The 21665-nt window shown below is 44.7% G+C and overlaps 1 protein-coding gene across 1 annotated transcript in view; it reads right to left on the minus strand.

The window, feature by feature from the left end:
• The window catches only part of CLSTN1 (calsyntenin 1), a 154419-nt gene extending 132955 nt beyond the window's left edge, over positions 1-21464 (minus strand). The window contains exon 1 of the mRNA XM_032962242.2: positions 21126-21464. Within this exon, the coding sequence (XP_032818133.1) occupies positions 21126-21441 (316 nt within the window). The 5' untranslated portion in view covers positions 21442-21464. The remainder of the gene's footprint in view (positions 1-21125) is intronic.
• Positions 21465-21665: the final 201 nt, after the last annotated feature.

Raw genomic sequence — 21665 nt, forward strand, 5'->3', positions numbered from 1 at the left:
TTCTTAGCTCACAGGGTACTTCAAAATAAACTGAACCGGCTGGTAGGCAGGCGCACGCATGCGAGCGTGCGAGCGAGGAGCACTTCGCTCGCTCCCACTCCCACCATCTCATCCCGGCGAACCTTCGGAGCGAACTCATTTCCACAGGCACAAGGCGTTGTTCATGCCTCAAACCCTCCTCCTCCTCCCCGTCGCCAGCCGCGTGCGGCTTGCGCGACTGCGCTACCAACTTCAAGCGGCGTTATCGCCACCGCGTTGCAGACGGCACGACAGTCGAGAAGCCCGCCGCTGTCGTCGTGGTGGTGGTGGTGGGAGCGGGGTGGGTGGGGGTGGTGGTGTTGTTGTTGTTGCACAGCATTCGCGAAGAATGGCGGCGGTGTGAGTGGTTGGGGAGTGTGCGAGTGTGTGGGGAGGGGGAGGGAAGGATGTATTACGACGGGCGACGTGATGGAAATGTTGAATACGCGACGTTGCGCTCGCGTGGTGCCGCGCAAGGGCCAACGTCGTTCTCCGGCGGCGGGGGCACATGAAGCTAAAGCTCTTCTCCCCCCCCCCCCGCGCTCCATCCCCCCCCCCAAAGGGGGACAAGCAACATATTGGAATGCTCCACAGCGAATTATGGGGCAGGTGAATACAGAAGCGAGCCCCCCCCCTCCCCCAACACACCGCGCAGTGCAGCGCGTCGTCTCGAACGATGCTGCCGCGGCGTTTTAAGCAAATGTGCTTGCACGGTTTGCGACGGTTCTTGCGAGCAAACACGGTTTGCGATGAGTTCTTACGGCAATCACAAAACAAACAAACAAAAAAACAGCCGACCGATGTTCTTTGGGTATTTCGGTAAAGTCACGTAGATGTGTTCAAAGAAATAAAAAAAAAACACTACGACGTTTCGATCGCAACAAAAGAGGTCGTCATCAGCATGTTAATGTAAGATCAGCGAGCCGTGGAGACCGCTCATCGATCTTACATTAACATGCTGATTTTTTAATTTTGATTTAAAGCTTTCGTGACTGCAGTAATTCATATTCTTAGCTCTTTTGGTAAAGTCACGTTGAATGGAAACAATGAAATATATATAAAACAATAAAAATTCTCACGACGTTTCGACCATAACACAAACGGTCGTCATCAGGTGTGAAAAAACCAACAAGACAAGACACTTCTTTCAAATGTTTCTTGCCGTTGGTTTTTTCACACCTGATGACGACCGTTTGTGTTATGGTCGAAACGTCGTGAGAATTTTTATTGTTATATATATTTTATTATTTTATTGTTTCCCTTCAACGTGACTTTACCGAAAGAGCTAAGAATATGCTGATTTTTACCTAGCAGCCCTTTGATTGGTGGAAAACCCACCACCGTTGCGTTAACATTAGCTGCCCCGCCCATGCTGCTGACATTTGGGCTACGCCCATTTCAAACCTTTATTAACAGTTTGCCTTTAGAAGCCAACCCCCTTTTCCTGATGACGACCACTTGTGCTGCGATCGAAACGTCGTAGTTTTCTGTTATTTTCTTTTAACCTATCTACGTGACTTTACTGAAAGACCCAAAGAATATGAATTCCTGCAGCCACGAAAGCTTTCAGTCAAGAGCTGACCCTGTGGTTAACGTGACATTAAATAAGCAGGCAGAAAGTATCCATTACATACCCGCCTCTCAACAAACTCTGGACCGGTTTGTTTCGAAATGCGGCGTCTCATCAGCAGTCGAATTTGCTTGATGCAATTATGCTGGTGAACTGGAGGTTGTTTGGAGGTAAGGACATCGTCTTATTAGCAGTCCGGTTTTTCTTGAATCATTGCTGGTGAACCGCCAACCTCTACAGGCAAGGACCTCTACCCTTAATGTGGATCAACATCGGCCAAAAACGAGCAACTTCTGTGGACTCAAAATAAGATTCGAATTTTTTTTATTTTATTTTGCCGTGTAGAGACAGGATGAGCAAAAAAAAATGTCCCATGTTGTTGTGCCTCCCCCTGTTCTTCTCCACCATGACTCACTTGCAACGCATTGGAACGTCTAAGCACAAACACACTATCCCCATTATGGGCACATCACTTATAAAAGTCATTTTCGATTCCGATTTCACAACTTTGAACAGCTGCTGTTACATGTGCATTCATCTTGTAATTGTCTTTGAACAACATTTGCGTCTCAAGCTGCGAACGTGTTGATGATCTCTGCACTGTGCAATGGACTGCCCCTGCGAAATTTGCACACATACATTATTCATGGCATAAATTGCCAACGAGTGACGTACAAAATTGCTCATGCTGTTGCGCGGGCCACACAAATCTAATATGAAGGATGTGTTTACAATCCCCAACAGGAGTGTGAATGCAAGAATATCAACGCATTACAATTAACATGCAAGCCTCTTGCCCAGTAGAATTCGGATTTTTTTTTTATTCAAATATTTATGGATTTTTAGCATCAATTTTATCCTAACTACATTTTTGGAGTCGTATCATGAGGTGGAGATATGTCCCTGTGAAACTCTCTCAAGCAGCACAGCATTGCATTATATTTACAGAACTGCCCAGATATGATGACATTACACCGCTGCTTTCGATGTCACTTAATTTCACCTCTATTGTTTTTAAAAGTATTTTTTTTGTTTAAGTAGTTGACAAATAAGAGAGGCCAGAATAAGTCTCATTTGCAAGTGACACAAGGTATTAGTCTGCCAGTTGGGGGCAATGCATGCTGCTGTGTGTATAACCCCATTTGAGTAATGCGTAGGTTCATATTCTTGGTTTACCGAAAGAACCAAGAATATGAATCCCTGCAGTCACGAAAGCTTTAAATCAAAATTTAGGTTGTTATATGTTGGACCCTGACGCCAGCACATAATTGCCTCCTGTTGCGTACGACGCAAGGGGATCTTTAACGTCCACTGTGAAGCAGATGGTGCGCAGTAGTATCATGGCGATTACACCCGCAGTATTCACCAGGGCTGCCGCTTAGATACGAACCGTGAGACTTTGCAATAACAGGCGGCTACTGCTAGGGCATGGGACCGCATTGTGGAGCAAAGTGGTTTGCACAACGGGCCAGCACACTGCACTATGTACCCAGCTGATCCGAGCTTGATTCCTAGCTACTGCCAACACCAGTGGCGAGTGATATCTGAACAAATCCTGGCCTCTTCTCTTTCCTTCAACCCACATCACTCCCCAATTGCTGGGGTGGCATGGGGTGGTGGCCTTCACCCAGAAATTGATTGGACAAGAGTGCCATATCATGAGCATTATTAAAATAACCACTGCATGACACTCTTTCACACTTTGAAAAGAATGGTTCTCTGTACATCAATTAATTATTTTTTCTCAATGCTTGATTGAAATAATAAAAACGAGTATATTCTGTATGGTGTTTTCATGCATCGTATAACTATTGAGGTTACGGCAACATACAAACATAATCCTTGCACCAATAGAGTTTAACATGATCATTTTCGTTTTAATAAAGGTATTATATACAAATGCAGACTGTATACTGGGTGTGCAATTATAGGCTATTATGGTGGGGTTTTTTTCCAAGACGTCAAATGGAAAGCTGGAATTTTTAAAATGTATTTTTTTCTGACCACGTGGATCCTCGAACTCCATTGAGTAACTGTAGTTTGTGCTTTTCTTAGCCCTGCAACGCACTGATGAAGGCAACGAAAATACAACTATTCTGCAAGCAAAACAAACAAACCGGGCAAGAGCACAGGGTGCATTTATGCGTGAACGCAGTCTGCAAAAACCAACAAAAACAAAGACTGCAATTAATACCGGTGAATGGAGACACCGTAAAGAGTAAACGAGAGCCATTTATAATCCGTTCTAAAAACCATCATTGTGCTCCAACTACATGGAAGAAAAAAAAGACTCCGTTAAAATTACACAGCAATTATCGCGGTTACAATTACCGTATTCCGCAAAGTCACATCAACGCTTCACAGCATTTCTCACGTAACGGCCAAATCTGAACATAAATCAGGCAAAGAAAGACAAAGATGGCCCTGTCTAGCCTACACAGGCTCTTGAGGCGAGCACTGCTTGAAGGCAGGCACCGTACACACGATCTGCACCAGGTATTTATTTGAGACCGAGTCGACCTAGGGGAGGCCCAGCACCAGTTGCGATAATCAAATCAACCGGTGTCGGCCATGAGCGGGAATGGAATCAAGGGCTCGTCGGCTTCGTAGCGCATCGCGCCAGCCGCTACACTGCCGCTCGCCACACGCACAATGCCGGCCCAACTAGAAGGAGCACATTAACGTGCATATAGCCACCTAAGGCTTGCGAGGGGCAGCACTGCCATGGCCCAAATAGGAACGTTGCCATAGCACCACTTTAACAGCCTCATCCTTTGCTTTATATTTCCAAAATGCTGGGGGGGGGGAGGGGGAAGGGGGGCCCGCCCTTAGCGGTATTTGTCCGCGGCTCGGAAGCAACAAGCGGAATTTTTTTTTCTGACGGCGTCCTGCGCCTTTGCAGAGCGTCCACTTTTATTGAATAATAAGCGTGATGTAGCCAGGAGTCCACGGCATGCAGCACAATGCAGGTTCGATCAAATGTGTTTTATGACAAAAGTGTCTTTCAAGCCAAAACAACCAGGTCAAACGCTGGCACAAGCACCATGTTTGTAGTGCTTCTTCAGTGCTTGATCCAAGGGTTCTTGAGGATAGCCGTTGTGTGTTTTGGAAATATGCAGCTGCCTATTTAAAAAAAAGACCAATCAAAAAAAGATTGCTCACGAATCTGAAGTGATTATAGAATCCGCGTACTGTATCATCTTAGATGGCGTTTAACATATTACTTTAATTAAATGAAAACTAAAATACTTTACATTGGTAAGAACCCTTTTTCCCCAACACACGCACACACCACGCAGCTGTTAGATTGTACCTCCAGCTTGATGCATTACAGGCATCAGAGCCGAGTGTTATAACGGAGCTGCGGTGAAAACGCCACTCTTTGCTCGATACATTATTTTTTCCTGTTCCAAACCGCTGGGCTAAATCCATCAATTTTATGCACCCAGAACCCTATCCAGCTTGGCGAAGAAAAATAGGTTTCACCTGTCCAGCTCAAGTAGCTCTAAGCCAGGACCCTCAGAGGTTTGACTCGCATATCATGATATGGGGTATTCAGCCTCCGGGGGGCTACCCGCGTTATGCAACTCCTTCATAAAAAAATCCCTTCTCATTTCTGGAGCTTGCGACCCGTGCAAGTGTTTTTTTGGAGCGAGTGGGTTGGGGGAAAAAAAAAATCTGTGACCGGCGATGGCGCAACACTCTTGAAGGTGACTGGATGAAGCTTCCAAAATTGCGTGGAAGAACGAGTTAATGGATCCACGGGGGCACGCGCATTATATTCAGCAACGTTCGTGCAGTTTCAACATTTTTTTTTACCCCCCCTCCTTTGCTTCTAATTTACGTATGTATTTAACGGCACCACGAGAATGTTGATGGATCGCAGGTTTTGTCATTGGTGTTGTGCCGCGACGTGCCCTTGTTGGGTACGTTTAGTGACGGGGCCTGTTGAGCGATTGAGAACGGCGTGATTAATGGTTGCGGTCAATAAAACGGAATAAAAACAATTAATCAGCGACATATACACAATTAGAATTTTACAATAACGCAAAACAGATGTGTGCCGGTGTGTGTGTGTCTTTGTGTGCGTGCGAGTGAAGCAAGCGTCAAGTTTTTTTCCCCCTTTATTTAACATCAAAGCACACACCGAGGCCGTGGATATAACCAAAAATATCCCACCACAAGTCGGTGTAATAATCATATTAACACCATTCAATTCAGTATATAACCATGCCATTACGGAATGACGACATATGCAATTCCATCCGGGTTGCTCCCGCACTACCTGGCCGTAGACAACACCACGCAGAGTCAAAAGAGATGGTACAAGATGGAAGAGTCAATTGAACAATTGAAAAGCAAAGGACAACAACGGGAGGACGGGATTTCTCTCTCTCTCTCTCTCGCTCTCCTTCTAAAGCCGCTCATCTCGAAATGCGGATTTAGCACTCCGAACCTCTATCTCCCAGTAGCATTTCCCTTCATCCTTTTTAATCTTCCCTGCTGAAACCAGCTGTCCCGTACGGTTGGGTACATTTGGTTTCCCTCCCCTGCGACAGATTCATTCGTCTATTGGAGGAAAATAAAATAAAATAAACGTGTCATGACATTAAAAAAACACTGCCCACATTGTCGTACATGCACACGTGTAGGACCGCGCGGGTATTTGCGTGCTCGGGGCGTAATGATGCATCGATTGATGGAATTTAAAATGAAATATAAAAGCCCGCGACTGGCATTGCGTGCGCGGCGAGCCCTTCGTGCATTGGCGCACAAAGAGAGAATGCGTGACATTTATTTCATTTTATTTTTACCGCACGTAATGGGTTCATGTGACCCCCTCCCCCCCCCCCGAGAAGCAACCATATTAGTTGCGGATACATTTACCTCGCTGTAAAAAAAAGGATTTAATCAATTTGCGACCTTCATCGTGATAATTCACCAAATGTCGAATTGTTACACCTCTCGTAACTAGACTCACGTCGTCTTGGTTATGGCATTAGACCGCATCAGGTGGTGGCGTCACCTCATCGTTATGCTAATTACGTTTTCATTGACCTCACTGCAACAGTGTTACCCACAGTGCAATGTGCCAGAAGCATTTAATAAAATGTAACTTTACGTACAAATGAGTTTAGTGCGCAATAGATGTTTGATTAAAGAAGAGTTATTAATAGACGACTGCATTCTTATGCTCAACAATAATTTAAAAAAAAACATTCATTCATCACGAAACATTTTAAAAATGTAATTCTCATCAAGATCCATGGTGTAAAGTGCATTCACTATCTCTCTGGCCTCTCTATTTACGTGCTATGAAAAGGGGTAATTGCCCAAAACGTCGCCTATTATATACTTTTCCTTTCAAGGCTGCAGTGTCATTGACGACTATGTTGAGTTCATTATTCGTGCTCGTCGCCAAATAATGTCCCTGGTTATGACTTTTGAAAGCTACTGCAGCAGTGCGGTGTGTCCCAGTGAAGAGAGAGAAGTCGGATCAGATGAGATGAAGGGGGGACCTCGAGTCCTGGACCTGCCCTTGGGCAGAACATACTACATGAAGTAGCTACATGAATGCAGATACGAATATCTGCACGAGCGTTTGAAGCCACGAATGTTATTTTGGCACGACAATAATGAATACCAGATCCAGTGGCGCATGCCCATTTCTTTCGACAGGAGGGCAATTTATCATTATTCTGTACGTATTATTCTGTGTGTATATTGCGTGGCGTATTAACGTCAGCGCTGCGGGAGACAAATGCGTTCAGGCGTGATGCTGGATACCCCCCCCCCCCCTCCTTGTGTGCTGAATTGGCCTTCATTAGAGCACTCACTAACAGCACTTGCCTCACCAGTCTGTTTAGGCTATACAAGGGGGATACAGTGTGTGTGTATATATATATCGTGTATTTAACCAAGATAAACCCATCATATTGGCATCGCATTAACAAAGGCACCCTTGTAAGAAGGCCGCGATGCATTAGTTTCACATAATACTTACAAAACCCGCAGATCCCAACAGACATTTTTCTCCACAGTAATATATTGTATTAGACATGGTGAATGCAAGACTGCACATTGAAATTAAATAGTAACGAATGGTATAAGATGTTCGTAAAAGAGCCACCAAATGGTTTGAAAAGAAACATTTAACATCCTTCATAATAAAGGTTTTTGGGTTAGATCGCGTTATTTATAAATGTGTCGAAACCCTCCACTACCCGACACGGCCAATCAGCAAAAATAGCGTCACGTTGACAAAAGACAAATAGTTCACTACTTTAGCCCACCGGTGTGTTGAAGAGTGAATCTACAACATTTACATTTTGAGTACGACGTTTCGCTAGTAATTACATCCAGCATCATCGGGCAATTCGCCAGAATTTTTTTTGAAAAAAGTGGCGGGTTTTTTTTTTCCAAAATTTTTCTCGCTGTGGTTTTCACACCTGATGATGATTGCTTGTGTTGCAGTCGAAACGTCGTGAGAATTTTATTGTTTTATATTTTTATTATTTTATTGTTTCCCTTCTACGTGACTTTACCGAAAGAACCAAGAATATGAATCCCTGCAGTCACGAAAGCTTTAAATACAATTTTAACATCCTGTTCGTATTCTTGGTTCTTTCGGTAAATCAAATTTAACATCCTGTGATAACACATTGTAAACCTTCTACTAACCAACGGGCCTTCACTGGAGGTAATTCTCTAGAGAGCCCCTTCAGAGGGTCTTTGGCCTACTCTTCCACGCTGGCCATACACTTCACCCTACCGCACATGACCTGCTGTTCGACTAGCTGCAGAGCACCCAAGCTTATTGCTGTGTGGACGTAGGTTCGAGGGCTTTAAGAAACTCGCCTCGTTGTTCCAACTGCCGTGTCAGAACAACGTACCAGCTCCTGCCTCTTGACTACAAGTCCAGTGCACTGGCCATTCCACCACGGCATCGCCCTATTAATGCTCTCCCGTAATACCACTAACGCACGGTGGGAAAACCCAAAAAGGGCATTGCTGTGTCGAATGTGACCTCGAGCACGTGGGCAAAGGGGTCATCATGTCACATGGGGCCGGCAAATCGCATGCAGCGCAATCCATCAGCACCACCGCTGCCGCCGCCGCCGCCGACACGAAAGTCCGGCACCTTTTCTCTCTTGCGTCACAGTGTTCACACGAATTCACGGGGGGAGTTAACGCGTCGGGGTCGCCAGCTTCCCGTGGCTCTCGGGGGCGATTAATCACACCTGCCATCGGAACGGCACTCCGAGAGCACCCGCCGACTCGCGGGGCAGAATGGGCAAGCCCTCCTCGACTGCAGCAGCAGCAGCCTTCAGATAAACCAAGAAACACCATGTCCGGCCACCTTCCAAATGCGCCACCGGTTTTTTTTTTGTTTTTTCCAAAAAGGTGTAACAAGTCGAGGGTATAACATCGCCTGCAATGAATAATTATTTTTTGCGGTCGTGCGTTTCAATCTTTGTTTGAGATGGTCTCGGTTCATCATCCATCATCATCATCATTCCTGTATAGTTGATGCCAAGGAGTGCCACCTTTGCAGGAATTTAACAGTTGTCCTATTCTTCGGATCTTTTGGTAAAGTCACGGAGGCATTATTTTATACCTATTATTTTATACCTACTATTTTATACCCACGTGACATTAGCGAAAGAACCGAAGAGTATGGATCCCTGCAGTCACGAAAACTTCAAATCTAGTTGTCTTATTGATTCTTGAAAAGAAATGGACTCTGCCATAGCAATGTGGAATGTCCACCACTGGCTCAGCACTGCCATTGGAGCCGAGCTTGCTTGAGTCTGGTGACACACCATAAATGTGCGTACTCCTTCGAATCCACATCGATTATGGTTGATTTACCCCTTGATGTATTACGCCACTACATGACTTGAGGTAGACTTCAAGTTATTAAAGCTTGGAAAGTCATGATTTGGTACAATAAAACACTCACTTTGTCACGATTATGATTTAGGAAGTAAACATATTGTTGCACGGATTGAATGTGGCAGCAATTACTTCTCATGAATAGCCCCCGCTGCATTATTCCCGATTCCTTCTATTTGCAGCGGGCTCATTGCTTGTACACTCTCACCTATAGGCACGCGACACGTTAAAAAGGCGCAATTATAATGCCATGAATGCAGAGCACCAAATTAATAAATGCCACCCATCTTTCATCTGCAGGAAAGTATGAGATCACAGACTTCAGACCGATGGGTGACATTTTTACCCCCCCCCCCTCTTTAAGATGATAGCTCCAGGGTACAAACATAATCACTAAAACACCTTCTTCTACCGAGCCAACAATTCCGAGGACAAAATAATAATCATTGCTGTGCCACTGCATCCCATCAATTATGTTCGGCTATGTGCATTCATCTGAATGTGCATCCATCTGAATGTGCATTCATTTGATGTCCGAATGGTATTTATGCTGCAAATGGACGGGCTGAAATTCTTATTCTGCGTTGATTTGCTAACCTTACGCCCCTGCCCCAAAAGACACGGCATGCTCAGCATTGTCAGCCGCATCATTATCATCTTTGCTCCAACGGTATGTTTAATTTCTATGCATCTGCCTATGCAAACAAAGAGCCGATGATGTATCCATATAGATTATTCACCCAAGACCTTATATTAGCGAGGAATTTTTAGCCAATCATTTGCTAATACTCCCTTGGCAGTGGTGCACAAGCAAAAGCTACAAAACAACTTCACTCACGTCTTAGGCCGGAAACGACACACGCACAGGTCATATGGCCAGCAGCAGGTCCGGCAACATTTATCTTTCCAATACTGAAGTTAAAGCACTGCACCAGGCACTCATTTAGGCCAAGTCGACCTAGGGGAGGCTCAGGCCAAGTTTAGATACCAACTGCCACCAACATTTGACACTGCGGCCAAGAACTGAACCCAGGTCACTGGGATTGCTCTGCAGTACCAAAATAACTTACAACATTGCTCCCCGCTATATATATATTTAAACACACAGTTTACATCATTCACAAGCAATGCTTATGCTCATCATAATGATGATTTATCACGCTGATATTCCAGCAGATGGGAGAGCCAACACCGTGTGAGCAGCGTAATGTCCTGGACCCAGTGCAAATTATATGTACATGTGCTCTCTTTCCTTACGATGCATTTATTGTTGGTCACCTGTGACAAATTAGCAGCAGCGCCGTTAGGTCGAGCGGTGCACGATGCGCCGGCTTGCATTGTAATAACTCAAGCGGAGCACTCCCATCGTCCCACACCCCACAAAAAAAGGTAATTAAATTTCTGTGCAATTTCTTCTTTTTGACTCATGAAGCATATGGCATTTCACACAAACCAATTTCACCGGATAAATATTTATATTTTTATCTTAACGCGTATCGAATTTACAAACTTCCGTTGCGAGACTTTGTTCCTCGCCTTACCGGCGAACTGAAATAATAGCAGGATGGTGTTTTACAAAGCTCGTTTTACAAAGCTCGTTTTACAAAGCTCGTTTTACAAGGCTCGTTCGCGCGACAATTAAATTTGTTTGCGCCTGTCGGGAGGCGGTTTCAAAGCTGCCCAGCGCACGTGGCGCGAAACGTCGGACGTTATACCGAACAACACGCTTTACAACTCGAGCTCATCATCACAACAATAATTCTACACGTGTAAGGTGCGCTTCATGCGTACATCCCAATGCATATGGAAAACAGTAAATGAAGAGCATCATGGTGAACAGTCACAACTAAGGGGGGTAAAGTCCAGTTTAAAGCGTCCGTATGGAGAATATAAGTAATTAAATACATAAGCTGACAATGCTCCTCCTCGTTCCCTCACTCATCCTTTACAAATCTGTCCCTCCACGTCGAAAATATGAAAAGCGTAGCACACTCCTGCATTGTTGCCAGTGCTCAACGGTGCTGTGTGCTTCATTCGGTGCACTGCAAACGCCTATGTGCAAGCCACACACAGGTAGGTGATTGCAGATAGGGAACACCGGATAGGGAACACCGGATAGACGTGTCTCCCTTGATGATGATGATGCTGTTTGTGCATTTGCTCCACTGGTCAGGGCAAACAGGAGTGACAGCTGCCCTTTGTTTACTTGTAAAGGTCGTGCCAACATGGGCCGATTTGCCCAATGGCTTTCCAATGAGCTCTCCCCATTGACCAGGCCTAAGTGAGTGACAGCTGCAGGAATAAGAGACGTTAAAAATGGGGGGGTTATTGTGATAGTGGAGTTTGCGCGCTATTGTTTTCAGCTGCGAACTTAACGATTGGAATTGGCCAACTTAAGAGAATAAATGAGGGGGGAAAAAAAAACACAATTCGTTTTCTTTAATAACTTCCACAATAAGAGCTTACATAATATTCATTACTTTAAAATAAATTGTACTTGTTTGAAAAAGTATTATTCGATGGATCAAAACTTACTTGTTATGCATAGACAATTGATCAGTGCATGTTTTCCAACCCAAGCCCACCAGTCTTTCATAACTTCACAAAATATGCAGGAGTCGTCTCGGTCATGAATGTATTGAAAAGTGTTCATTTTCAAGACACTTTTAGTTTCTTTGTTTCCCGTCGAACAAACGTGCGAAAAATTACCTTTCTTCCAAAGAAGCCGAATTATACGCAACCTGCACTTTCTTTTGCAGAAGATGTTTTACATTTGATCTTTTTTTTTTAGACAGGCCCTTCTTTCTTATACATGAATCCAGACAGGCAAATATGGAAATCATGTGCAAAACCATTACTTTAACAAGCAAGCTAGATGCCCCGAGTCAGATTTCATCTGGTGGTATAATATACAATATATCTGCAATGACATGAACATTTCTTAAACTTCAGTTATCAACTGTCCAGTGAACGCCAATGTATTTTTCGTAACTTTTACCATTTTTGTACTTATCTTTCACAGCTTGTTGAATATTTCTAATGCACACGGTTTAAAAATTATATCCCAAGTGTGCTATTGGTGTCACGTTACGAGACGACACGACCCATTCAGAACTCTCACATCCAGCAGTGCACCAACTCTGCCAGCCAACAGCTCTGTCGATGACGGTACAGAATTACGTTTCAAGTCACCTCAATCGACCTCTTTATCTACACTAGATGCACACCACCTATTGTTACGTCCTGCAAAGAGCTCTGGTCAAATGTCACTCGAACTGAAATTACTATCTATATATTATGAAGTCAACGCGATGTCCCGCTCAAATGAGCCGAACAACACTCGCCACAACTCGAGCGAATGATCATACTAACAACAATAATTGTAAACGTGTAAGGCGCATTTCATGCGTAGATCCCAATGCGCCGTGTTTGGAAATCAGGAAATGAACAGCATCAGGGTGAACGGTCACAACTAATGGGTAAAGGCCGGTTTAAAGTGTCGATATTGAGAATGTAAGTAATTCAATAAATAATGTGGCAATGGCCCTCCTCGTTCCCTCACTCATCCTTCACAAATCTGTCCCTCCACGTCGAAAATATGAAAAGCAGTGTACACTACTAGGAGGCACACCTATTGTTATGTCCTGCAAAAAGCTCTGGTCACGTGTCACTCGAACTGAACTAACTAACTTTATTTTATGAAGTCAACGCTCAAATGAGCATTTGGGGCGATGCTCAACTCGTGTTTATGTTGACGAGCCAGTGGTGGAAATTCGACAGTCCTATGGTGGGAGCAGGTCTATTTATAGGTTGACTTCCCCACCAAGTGGTACTCGTTTTAAATGACCCACCGACCAGGATTTGAACTTGCAAACCTTGCGATTTGCGAGCCACTTGCTCTGTCGTTGATCTACCTGGATGCATACCCACAGTAGAGGGGCAACACCTTTTTACATGCCCTGCAAGGATTATTCATCATGCTTACGAAAATTAACTGTATACCTATTGCATGTGTGCTATATATGTTTACTTAAAAGCAATCAGTACGAAGCAACACTGGTTTGCAATAGCTGTCTTAAGCCCCGTTGGCAAAAATGATTTTAAAAAAATATCGGCAGTTCTGGGGGGGAGCTGGGAGGTCTGAGACAGAGCGAGCGACGTTGAGATCCTCTGGAGTTCTAATCCAGATTTCAGACAACTGTGATTAAACCAGGCTGTTGGGTGTAACACAGAGTCTCAGCCTCGTGGGCAATGGACTGCGTGCACACACATACAAAATCCACGATTATGAATGAGATTTTTTTTATTAATTTATTCTCAAATCCACTTATGAGAATTAAAATTTAAATACGGAATTTCATCATCATCATCATCACCACCACCACCAATGCCCGCGTCGGTGATAATGATCAATCCTCATGTTGACACCATCGCTTTGTGTTGTTCCAGTACTTAATTAAAATAACCTAACATTTAACAACTGTGATGGGGCTGCAAGGAACGTCAATGTGCGAGTGTGCAGTTGGACAACAAGATCCTTTCAGTATGTTCCATTTCTCCCCTACCTCCCAAGGTGTGCTAAACATATATTTTTAATATTCTTGGTTCTTTCGGCAAAGTCACGTAGAAGGGAAACAATATAATAATAAAAATAAAAAAATATAAAATTATCACGACGTTTTGACTGCAACACAAGCAATCATCATCAGGTGTGAAAACCACAGCAAGAAAATTTGAAAAAAGTGGCGGGTTTTTTTTTAACGTTAGCACCACGGAGAGCGATTTGGCAGTTATTCAGATGGACGAGTCCATCTATGTTCGGGAAAAGAGGAGGGGGGAGACGAAAATAATGGATGCGGTCTGAAAACCACCGTAAGCGTGAACAATCAATTACGACCCAAAATGGTTTATCAAATCCTTCCAATGATTGCTAAGCCAGGATTTGATAAACCATTTCGGGTCTTAATTGATTGTTCACGCTTACAGTTGCTTTCAGACTGCATCCATTATTTTCTTCTCCCTCCTCTTTTCCGAACATAGATGGACTCATATTCTTAGTTTTTTCGAAAAAACTAAGAATATGAATTACTGCAGTCACGAAAGCTTTAAATCAAAATAGATGGACTCGTCCATCTGAATAACTGCCAAATCGCTCTCCGTGGTCCTAACGTTAAAAATAACCGCCACTTTTTTTAATTTTCTTGCTGTGGTTTTCACACCTGATGATGATTGCTTGTGCTGCAGTCGAAACGTCGTGAGAATTTTATTGTTTTATATTTTTATTATTCTATTGTTTCCCTTTCTACGTGACTTTACCGAAAGAACCAAGAATATGAATCCCTGCAGTCACGAAAGCTTTAAATCAAAACATATATTTGTTTTAATATAGCAAATGTTGTTTTTCACAAAGGCCGTCTTACTCACACCTGGCAAGTAATAAGAGCTGAATAAATACGTGGCAGAGGGTGCACGGCCTCTACAATTTTGGATGTTTGTTGAACTTCTTTCACACCATACGTAGCCAACCGTGCGAAATCGGAGGTGCCGGGGGAAGGACAACAAACTAAACACACAAAGGCATCCCGTGGCACAGCTCATGAGCACATGGATTTGGTCGCTTCCAAAACGTATGGCCCATGAGGAGCGTAACAACAATACAGTCATCAGTTGATTAACATATAAGGCTCACAATACATGCATTCAATCGCATGTGTAAGAATCCTATTGTTTTTTTTAAGGTATGCAAAGTATATGGAAATGATGTGGCGAGGCGTGGTGGTGCAGTGGTTAGCGAAACGCGCTATAAAGGTCGGCGATCTAAGTTCGATTCCTGGCCATAGTTAACATCAATGGGAAATTATGTTAGCCAAGGCCACGATCCCACACTGACCAGCATGGAGAATTATGGCCTAACGAACACTCACGATGGACAGGGCATGGGCCTCCGTCATTTAACTTCTGGGAACGACCAAGGCTTCAAATGTTACACTTAAGCTTATGGAATAAACAAAACTATACAAGTCAGAAAACAAACCCAGGGAACTATACGAATGACAAATGAGACCGCAATAATTAATTCATTCGAATCGTTACAGTTGATCTAATCGCCAAGGGAGTGAATCATCAGACCCCTCATGACTGGCTTAAGCTTGATACAACCTCATTCCAAGTGCCTGCTTGGCTGTTCTGTTAGCCATGCCTCAACATGAATGCCACTCAACCAGCAATGCAAATGTATATATATATTTTTTACAAACACACACCATTGCCTGGACTTGCGGATCGCTAGAGGCTAAGGTACTCATCCTCGTCACTTGTTTTGTAGGCACGTACGCCCACGCTCGACGCACGCTACGAAAATTCCCCCATGTCGGTAACACCGGGGACATTACAGGTGGAGGGCACTTAAAAAAAATAAGTGTTTAACAGTTACTCATGTCTAAAGTCTACGGGATTTCCTGTTCAAATGAGAATCGAGGCGGGTCCCATCTCCAGTTCACAGTCATGAAACGGCGGTGGAAATTAGACATTCCAATGGCGGGGGCGAGTCTCTCAAAAGGACGAAGGTGACGAGGTGTTAACTACCTCTCCTGGTATGCAGGAGGCAGTGGGGTTCGATGCCGACCCCGACGCCTGTTGTATATTTGGAGTTTGCGTGTCTATCTCGCCGTAGTGTGGATTTTTCTCAGGGTCCTCCGGTTTTTCCCTCACCACATTTAGAAACATGCATTCAGAGTATTTGGCTGCTATACATTTCCACGTGATAAGCCACTCTTTAGTTGAGCTATCACGTGGCCAGGTCGCTTCTGCAAAAAAAGAGCCATGAAGCTCAGTGGGCCTCGCCTGGTAAAATAAAAATGTCATTTTTTTACTTAAAACGTTCGTGACTGCAGGAATTCACATTCCTTGGTTCTTTCGGTAAGTCACGTAGCTAGAAAAATAATAATAAAAATAAAGTGAATACAAAAATATACTGTAGCCTGGTTATTAATAATATAATTATTTACATTCACTTTATTTTATTTATAAGTTTTCTATCTACGTGACTTTACCGAAAGAACCAAAGACTATACAAATTGTTGTAGTTTAATTTTATGTTGACTACCTCCCAAAGTGGCATTAATTTTGTTGACACCAGGAGGGATGATGGTCCGAGTGAACTCCCCCAACGGGCATATGAACTCGCAACCTTCCAATTGTGCCACTCGCTCTACCGCTGAGACTCCAGGCACATGTACAGTGAGGGAAAAATTTGATCCCCTGCTGATTTTGTACGTTTGCCCACTGACAAAAAAATGATCAGTCTATAATTTTAATGGTAGGTTTATTTGAACAGTGAGAGACAGAATAACAACAACAAAAAATCCAGAAAAACGCATGTCAAAAATGTTATAAATTGATTTGTATTTTAATGAGGGAAATAAGTATTTGACCCCTCTGCAAAACATGACTTAGTACTTGGTGGAAAAACCCTTGTTGGCAATCACAGAGGTCAGACGTTTCTTGTAGTTGGCCACCAGGTTTGCACACATCTCAGGAGGGATGTTGTCCCACTCCTCTTTGCAGATCTTCTCCAAGTCATTAAGGTTTCGAGGCTGACGCTTGGCAACTCGAACCTTCAGCTCCCTCCACAGATTTTCTATGGGATTAAGGTCTAGAGACTGGCTAGGCCACTCCAGGACCTTAATGTGCTTCTTCTTGAGCTACTCCTTTGTTCCCTTGACCGTGTGTTTTGGGTCATTGTCATGCTGGAATACCCATCCATGACCCATTTTCAATGCCCTGGCTGAGGGAAGGAGGTTCTCACCCAAGATTTGACGGTACATGGCCCCGTCCATTGTCCCATTGATGCGGTGAAGTTGTCCTGTCCCCTTAGCAGAAAACCCCCCCAAAGCATAATGTTTCCACCTCCATGTTTGACGGTGGGGATGGTGTTCTTGGGGTCATAGGCAGCATTCCTCCTCCTCCTCCATACACGGCGAGTTGAGTTGATGCCAAAGAGCTCCATTTTGGTCTCATCTGACCACAACACTTTCACCCAGTTGTCCTCTGAATCATTCAGATGTTCATTGGCAAACTTCAGACAGGCATTTATATGTGCTTTCTTGAGCAGGGAGACCTTGCGGGCGCTGCATGATTTCAGTCCTTCAGGGCGTAGTGTGTTACCAATTGTTTTCTTGGTGACTATGGTCCCAGTTGCCTTGAGATCATTGACAAGATCCTCCCATTCTCATGATCATTGCAACTCCACGAGGTGAGATCTTGCATGGAGCCCCAGGCCGAGGGAGATTGACAGTTCTTTTGTGTTTCTTCCATTTGCGAATAATCGCACCAACTATTGTCACCTTCTCACCAAGCTGCTTGGCAATGGTCTTGTAGCCCATTCCAGCCTTGTGTAGGTCTACAATCTTGGCCCTGACATCCTTGGAGAGCTCTTTGGTCTTGGCCATGGTGGAGAGTTTGGAATCTGATTGATTGATTGCTTCTGTGGATAGGTGTCTTTTATCCAGGTAGCAAGCTGAGATTAGGATCACTCCCTTTAAGAGTGTGCTCCTAATCTGAGCTCGTTACCTGTATAAAAGACACCTAGGAGCCAGAAATCTTTCTGATTGAGAAGGGGTCAAATACTTATTTCCCTCATTAAAATGCAAATCAATTTATAACATTTTTGACATGCGTTTTTCTGGATTTTCTTGTTGTTATTCTGTCTCTCACTGTTAAAATAAACCTACCATTAAAATTATAGACTGATCATTTCTTTGTCAGTGGGCAAACGTACAAAATCAGCAGGGGGTCAAATACTTTTTTCCCTCACTGTACACTGCCATCAAAGTGCGGAGTGCTATTGCTCGTATGCAATGACACGGCCTCCCATGGATCACGTAACACGTGGAAGAATGACCAAACACACCCTTGCAACTGGGCTGTGTCGCAGAGGCTAATATGACGCAAGTAACAGAAAATATCAACAAAATATCAACACCACCATTTTTCCAGCTGCAGTGAAAAAAGAAAACCCCGAGAATTGGGTGTTTTAACTGGGGCCAAAGCAAGTTACGGCACGAACAACAAGGGGGCGGAAGGGGGGGGGCGGAGGGGGGGCATCGTCAGTGAATGAATGGCACAACATCGTGGAGCATGAAACGAACCACAGGACGTACACAAGAGAGGCACATGCATGGAAAATAAATACAGTACCGCATGAGCATATGGACCACGCCAAGCACACGGCAGGGGGACAAAGATAGACAACCTCTCTGGAGGATATGCGGAACATCGCAAATGGTTTATCCCTATACGCTCGCGATGCAGAAAAGACGAACATGGATGAGACGGCATATGCAGATTAATGGCATCATTCAAGCGGTTAAGAAACGACATGGCTGGAAGAAGGGATTGATGGTCAAAGATTAATGACGGAGTGGCAGCGAAGGAACGGAACGCGCTGATGGTGCCTGGGTTGGTTCGATGCGTCGCAGGTTCGTAAGAGATGACGATGGCTTAGGGTGGCGTTCATCCAGCAGTGGTTATACCACAGCTGGATGACGATACAGCATTAATTGTGATAGTGATGGCGCAGTGGGTAGCACACTGCGGCATAAAGCCAGCTGCCTGAACTTGATTACCTGCCACGGCTAACATCAGTGGCGAGTAATATCCTAACTGGTGCTGGTCGCCCCATTCTATACCACCCCCCCCCCCCCCGCAATTACTAACCCGTACTGACCGAATGAAGCAAGGTCATATAACCCTCATGGCCAACAAGGCAGGTCTTCATCCAGCAGTCGATTGATCGTGGCCATCGATGACGACGATGGTGACTATGACACGCATCCTGTGAAAGATGCTTTCTGGCCCGATATAATAATAATAATACCATACGTGCTGTAGTAATAACGAGAATCGCACAAAGGTGATCGCAGCGAGTGCGTGTGTGTGTGTGAAGCGAGCCTAGCACACACAGTTCGGTACAGCAGTGGCATTGCACGGAGCAAGCACGGAGCAAAGGGACGCTGCGAGTCGAGGATGGCCAGGCAACTCGGTGGGGGGTGGGTGGGATGGAGAGAGACGGATCGAGAGTGGCGCCCACTGACACTGGTGAGCGGTTTGAATTGGTCCAACTCACACTGGCACAGAGCTATTGTGTCTCGGGGACATCCTAATCCGTGAACAAAGGATTCCAGCACATCTCTCTTTTTTTTTTGTCCAACGTCACCATCTGCACATTGGGTTCGTTGCTGCTGTTTAAAAAGACGAGCTCGTTGGTTGCACACCGCGAACATTTTTTTGTATATTTTGGAAACGTGGGGGGAAATATGTGAATGCATTACAGCATTCCCAGCAATTATGTACACTTCTTACGCATACATTCGTCGTCTGGTTGAGGTTGGATTAAATAGATTATTAATGCGGCTCAATGTCCTTGAAAAGGATGGGAAACCAGAAAGTAATTTTACATATTTTTTTTACAGTGGATTATAAAAAAAATAATCACGATTTATTCTGTAATAGTGCAGAGTCAGCAATTAGTTACGTTACCACGAACGCTATATACAATGCACACTGCGTGTGTCTCGTTATGCGCACTCATGTACTTGGGTTTTGAAGGCTAAACGCAACGGGAAAGGAATCGACAATAAATATTCCCTGCAATTTAAATTCTAAACAACCGTTTTACACGCGTGACTAAAGCAACGCGACACACTGCCAACCAGGCAACTCAGATTTATTATCTCACAAGCGCAAGCATCGCACATTTGCACGCAGCAATGTTGATAATTATGAAACAGTGGATTGTTTGTTATTGGGGGTTGGGGTAAATTTCCACGTTCGCGGTTTGTACGCGAGCGCAAATCGGTATTGCCGCGATTCTGGAAAGGGGTTTTTAAAAAAAATCAACACGCACAATGTTTACCCAGTTATACCCCCATCACGTTTGAATGGGGCTGGGAGGAGGGTCACATTGTGCTCGCCTCAATTCCACAGGGACTTTAATTGTCCAGCGCATTCAAGCATATCAGGGGTAGATATGAATTACAGCGGCACTCAGTTCGGACAACGCAAGATTTCGTAGCGGCATATCGTAAAAAAACATATACAGTACTATCAACGCTCCTTCCCATTGCTTAAAAACGACTATTGCTCTGATTATATTTTTCTCATACTACGGTAATTTTTTATTAGTAGTAGTGTAGCAACATCACAAATGAGATGAAGCGCTATGAAATCAGTTGATGCGCAAGTGCTTTGATTGATATCTTGTACAGTATTAATAACCTCGCAGCATCGTGCGAAGCTGCAACGGCTTGGAGAGGCCTTCATCCAGCAGTGGAACGACCATGGCCACCGATGATCATGATGATGACCAGCACTCTCGTGCCCGTTTGATCAGTTGCGACCGTAACGCGACTATGAATCGTCTGCCAATAAATTAAAAAGGGCTGTGGTGAAATCCTCCCCTCTCTGGCTGGATGACGCACGGACGCACATCACACCCGCGTATAGCGATCAACAAGCCGAACGAGAAAGCGCCTTCATCATCCTCATCATCATCCTCATCTTCTTCCCGCATGGCACCGACACACGATCTCTCTCTCTCGCTCGCTCGCTCTCATCCCTACTGCCGTTAAGCTCCCCTTACCCTTTCTGGCGCTGGATACGCAGAAGAGGCAAGCCAGCACGATGCCCAGCACAGCTCGCCGGCACGGAATCATGCTGGAGTAAGAAGCGTCTTGTCGCGAATCACCTTTTTTTAATTTAAACGATTGGAGGAGGGGGAGGGGGGTGGCGATGGTGCAAGCACCGTTCTCCCGGAGAAATAACTGGACGATATAATAATAAAAATAAGAATGCGCTCCAGTCGCAAGCAACGCCGGCAGCGGAGAATGGCGAGATGCGTCGCGGTGGAGTGAGAGACGAGCTGTGGCTGAGGTCTTAACGCCGTGGGATTCAGGCATAAGAGATGAGTGGGGGTGGGAAGAACGCGGTCGTGTTGCTTGCCAACCAATAGCAGTGGCTGGGGGTGGGTGGTTTTATTCACGGCGCTCTCAACACGCGAGCCGACGTCACACAGCGGGCTCCTGTGTGTGTGTGTGCGTGGGTTGTGCGATGGCGTCAGGCGGCACGAGGCAATTGCGAGCGGCCGCTAGCACCCACCCCTTCCCCCAACTGCAACTCCCCC

This window comes from Petromyzon marinus, chromosome 28, assembly GCF_048934315.1.
Source record: "Petromyzon marinus isolate PM22_M1 ecotype Great Lakes invasive population chromosome 28, UKy_Petmar_22M1.pri1.0, whole genome shotgun sequence".
In the NCBI taxonomy this organism is placed as follows: Eukaryota; Metazoa; Chordata; class Hyperoartia; order Petromyzontiformes; family Petromyzontidae; genus Petromyzon; species Petromyzon marinus.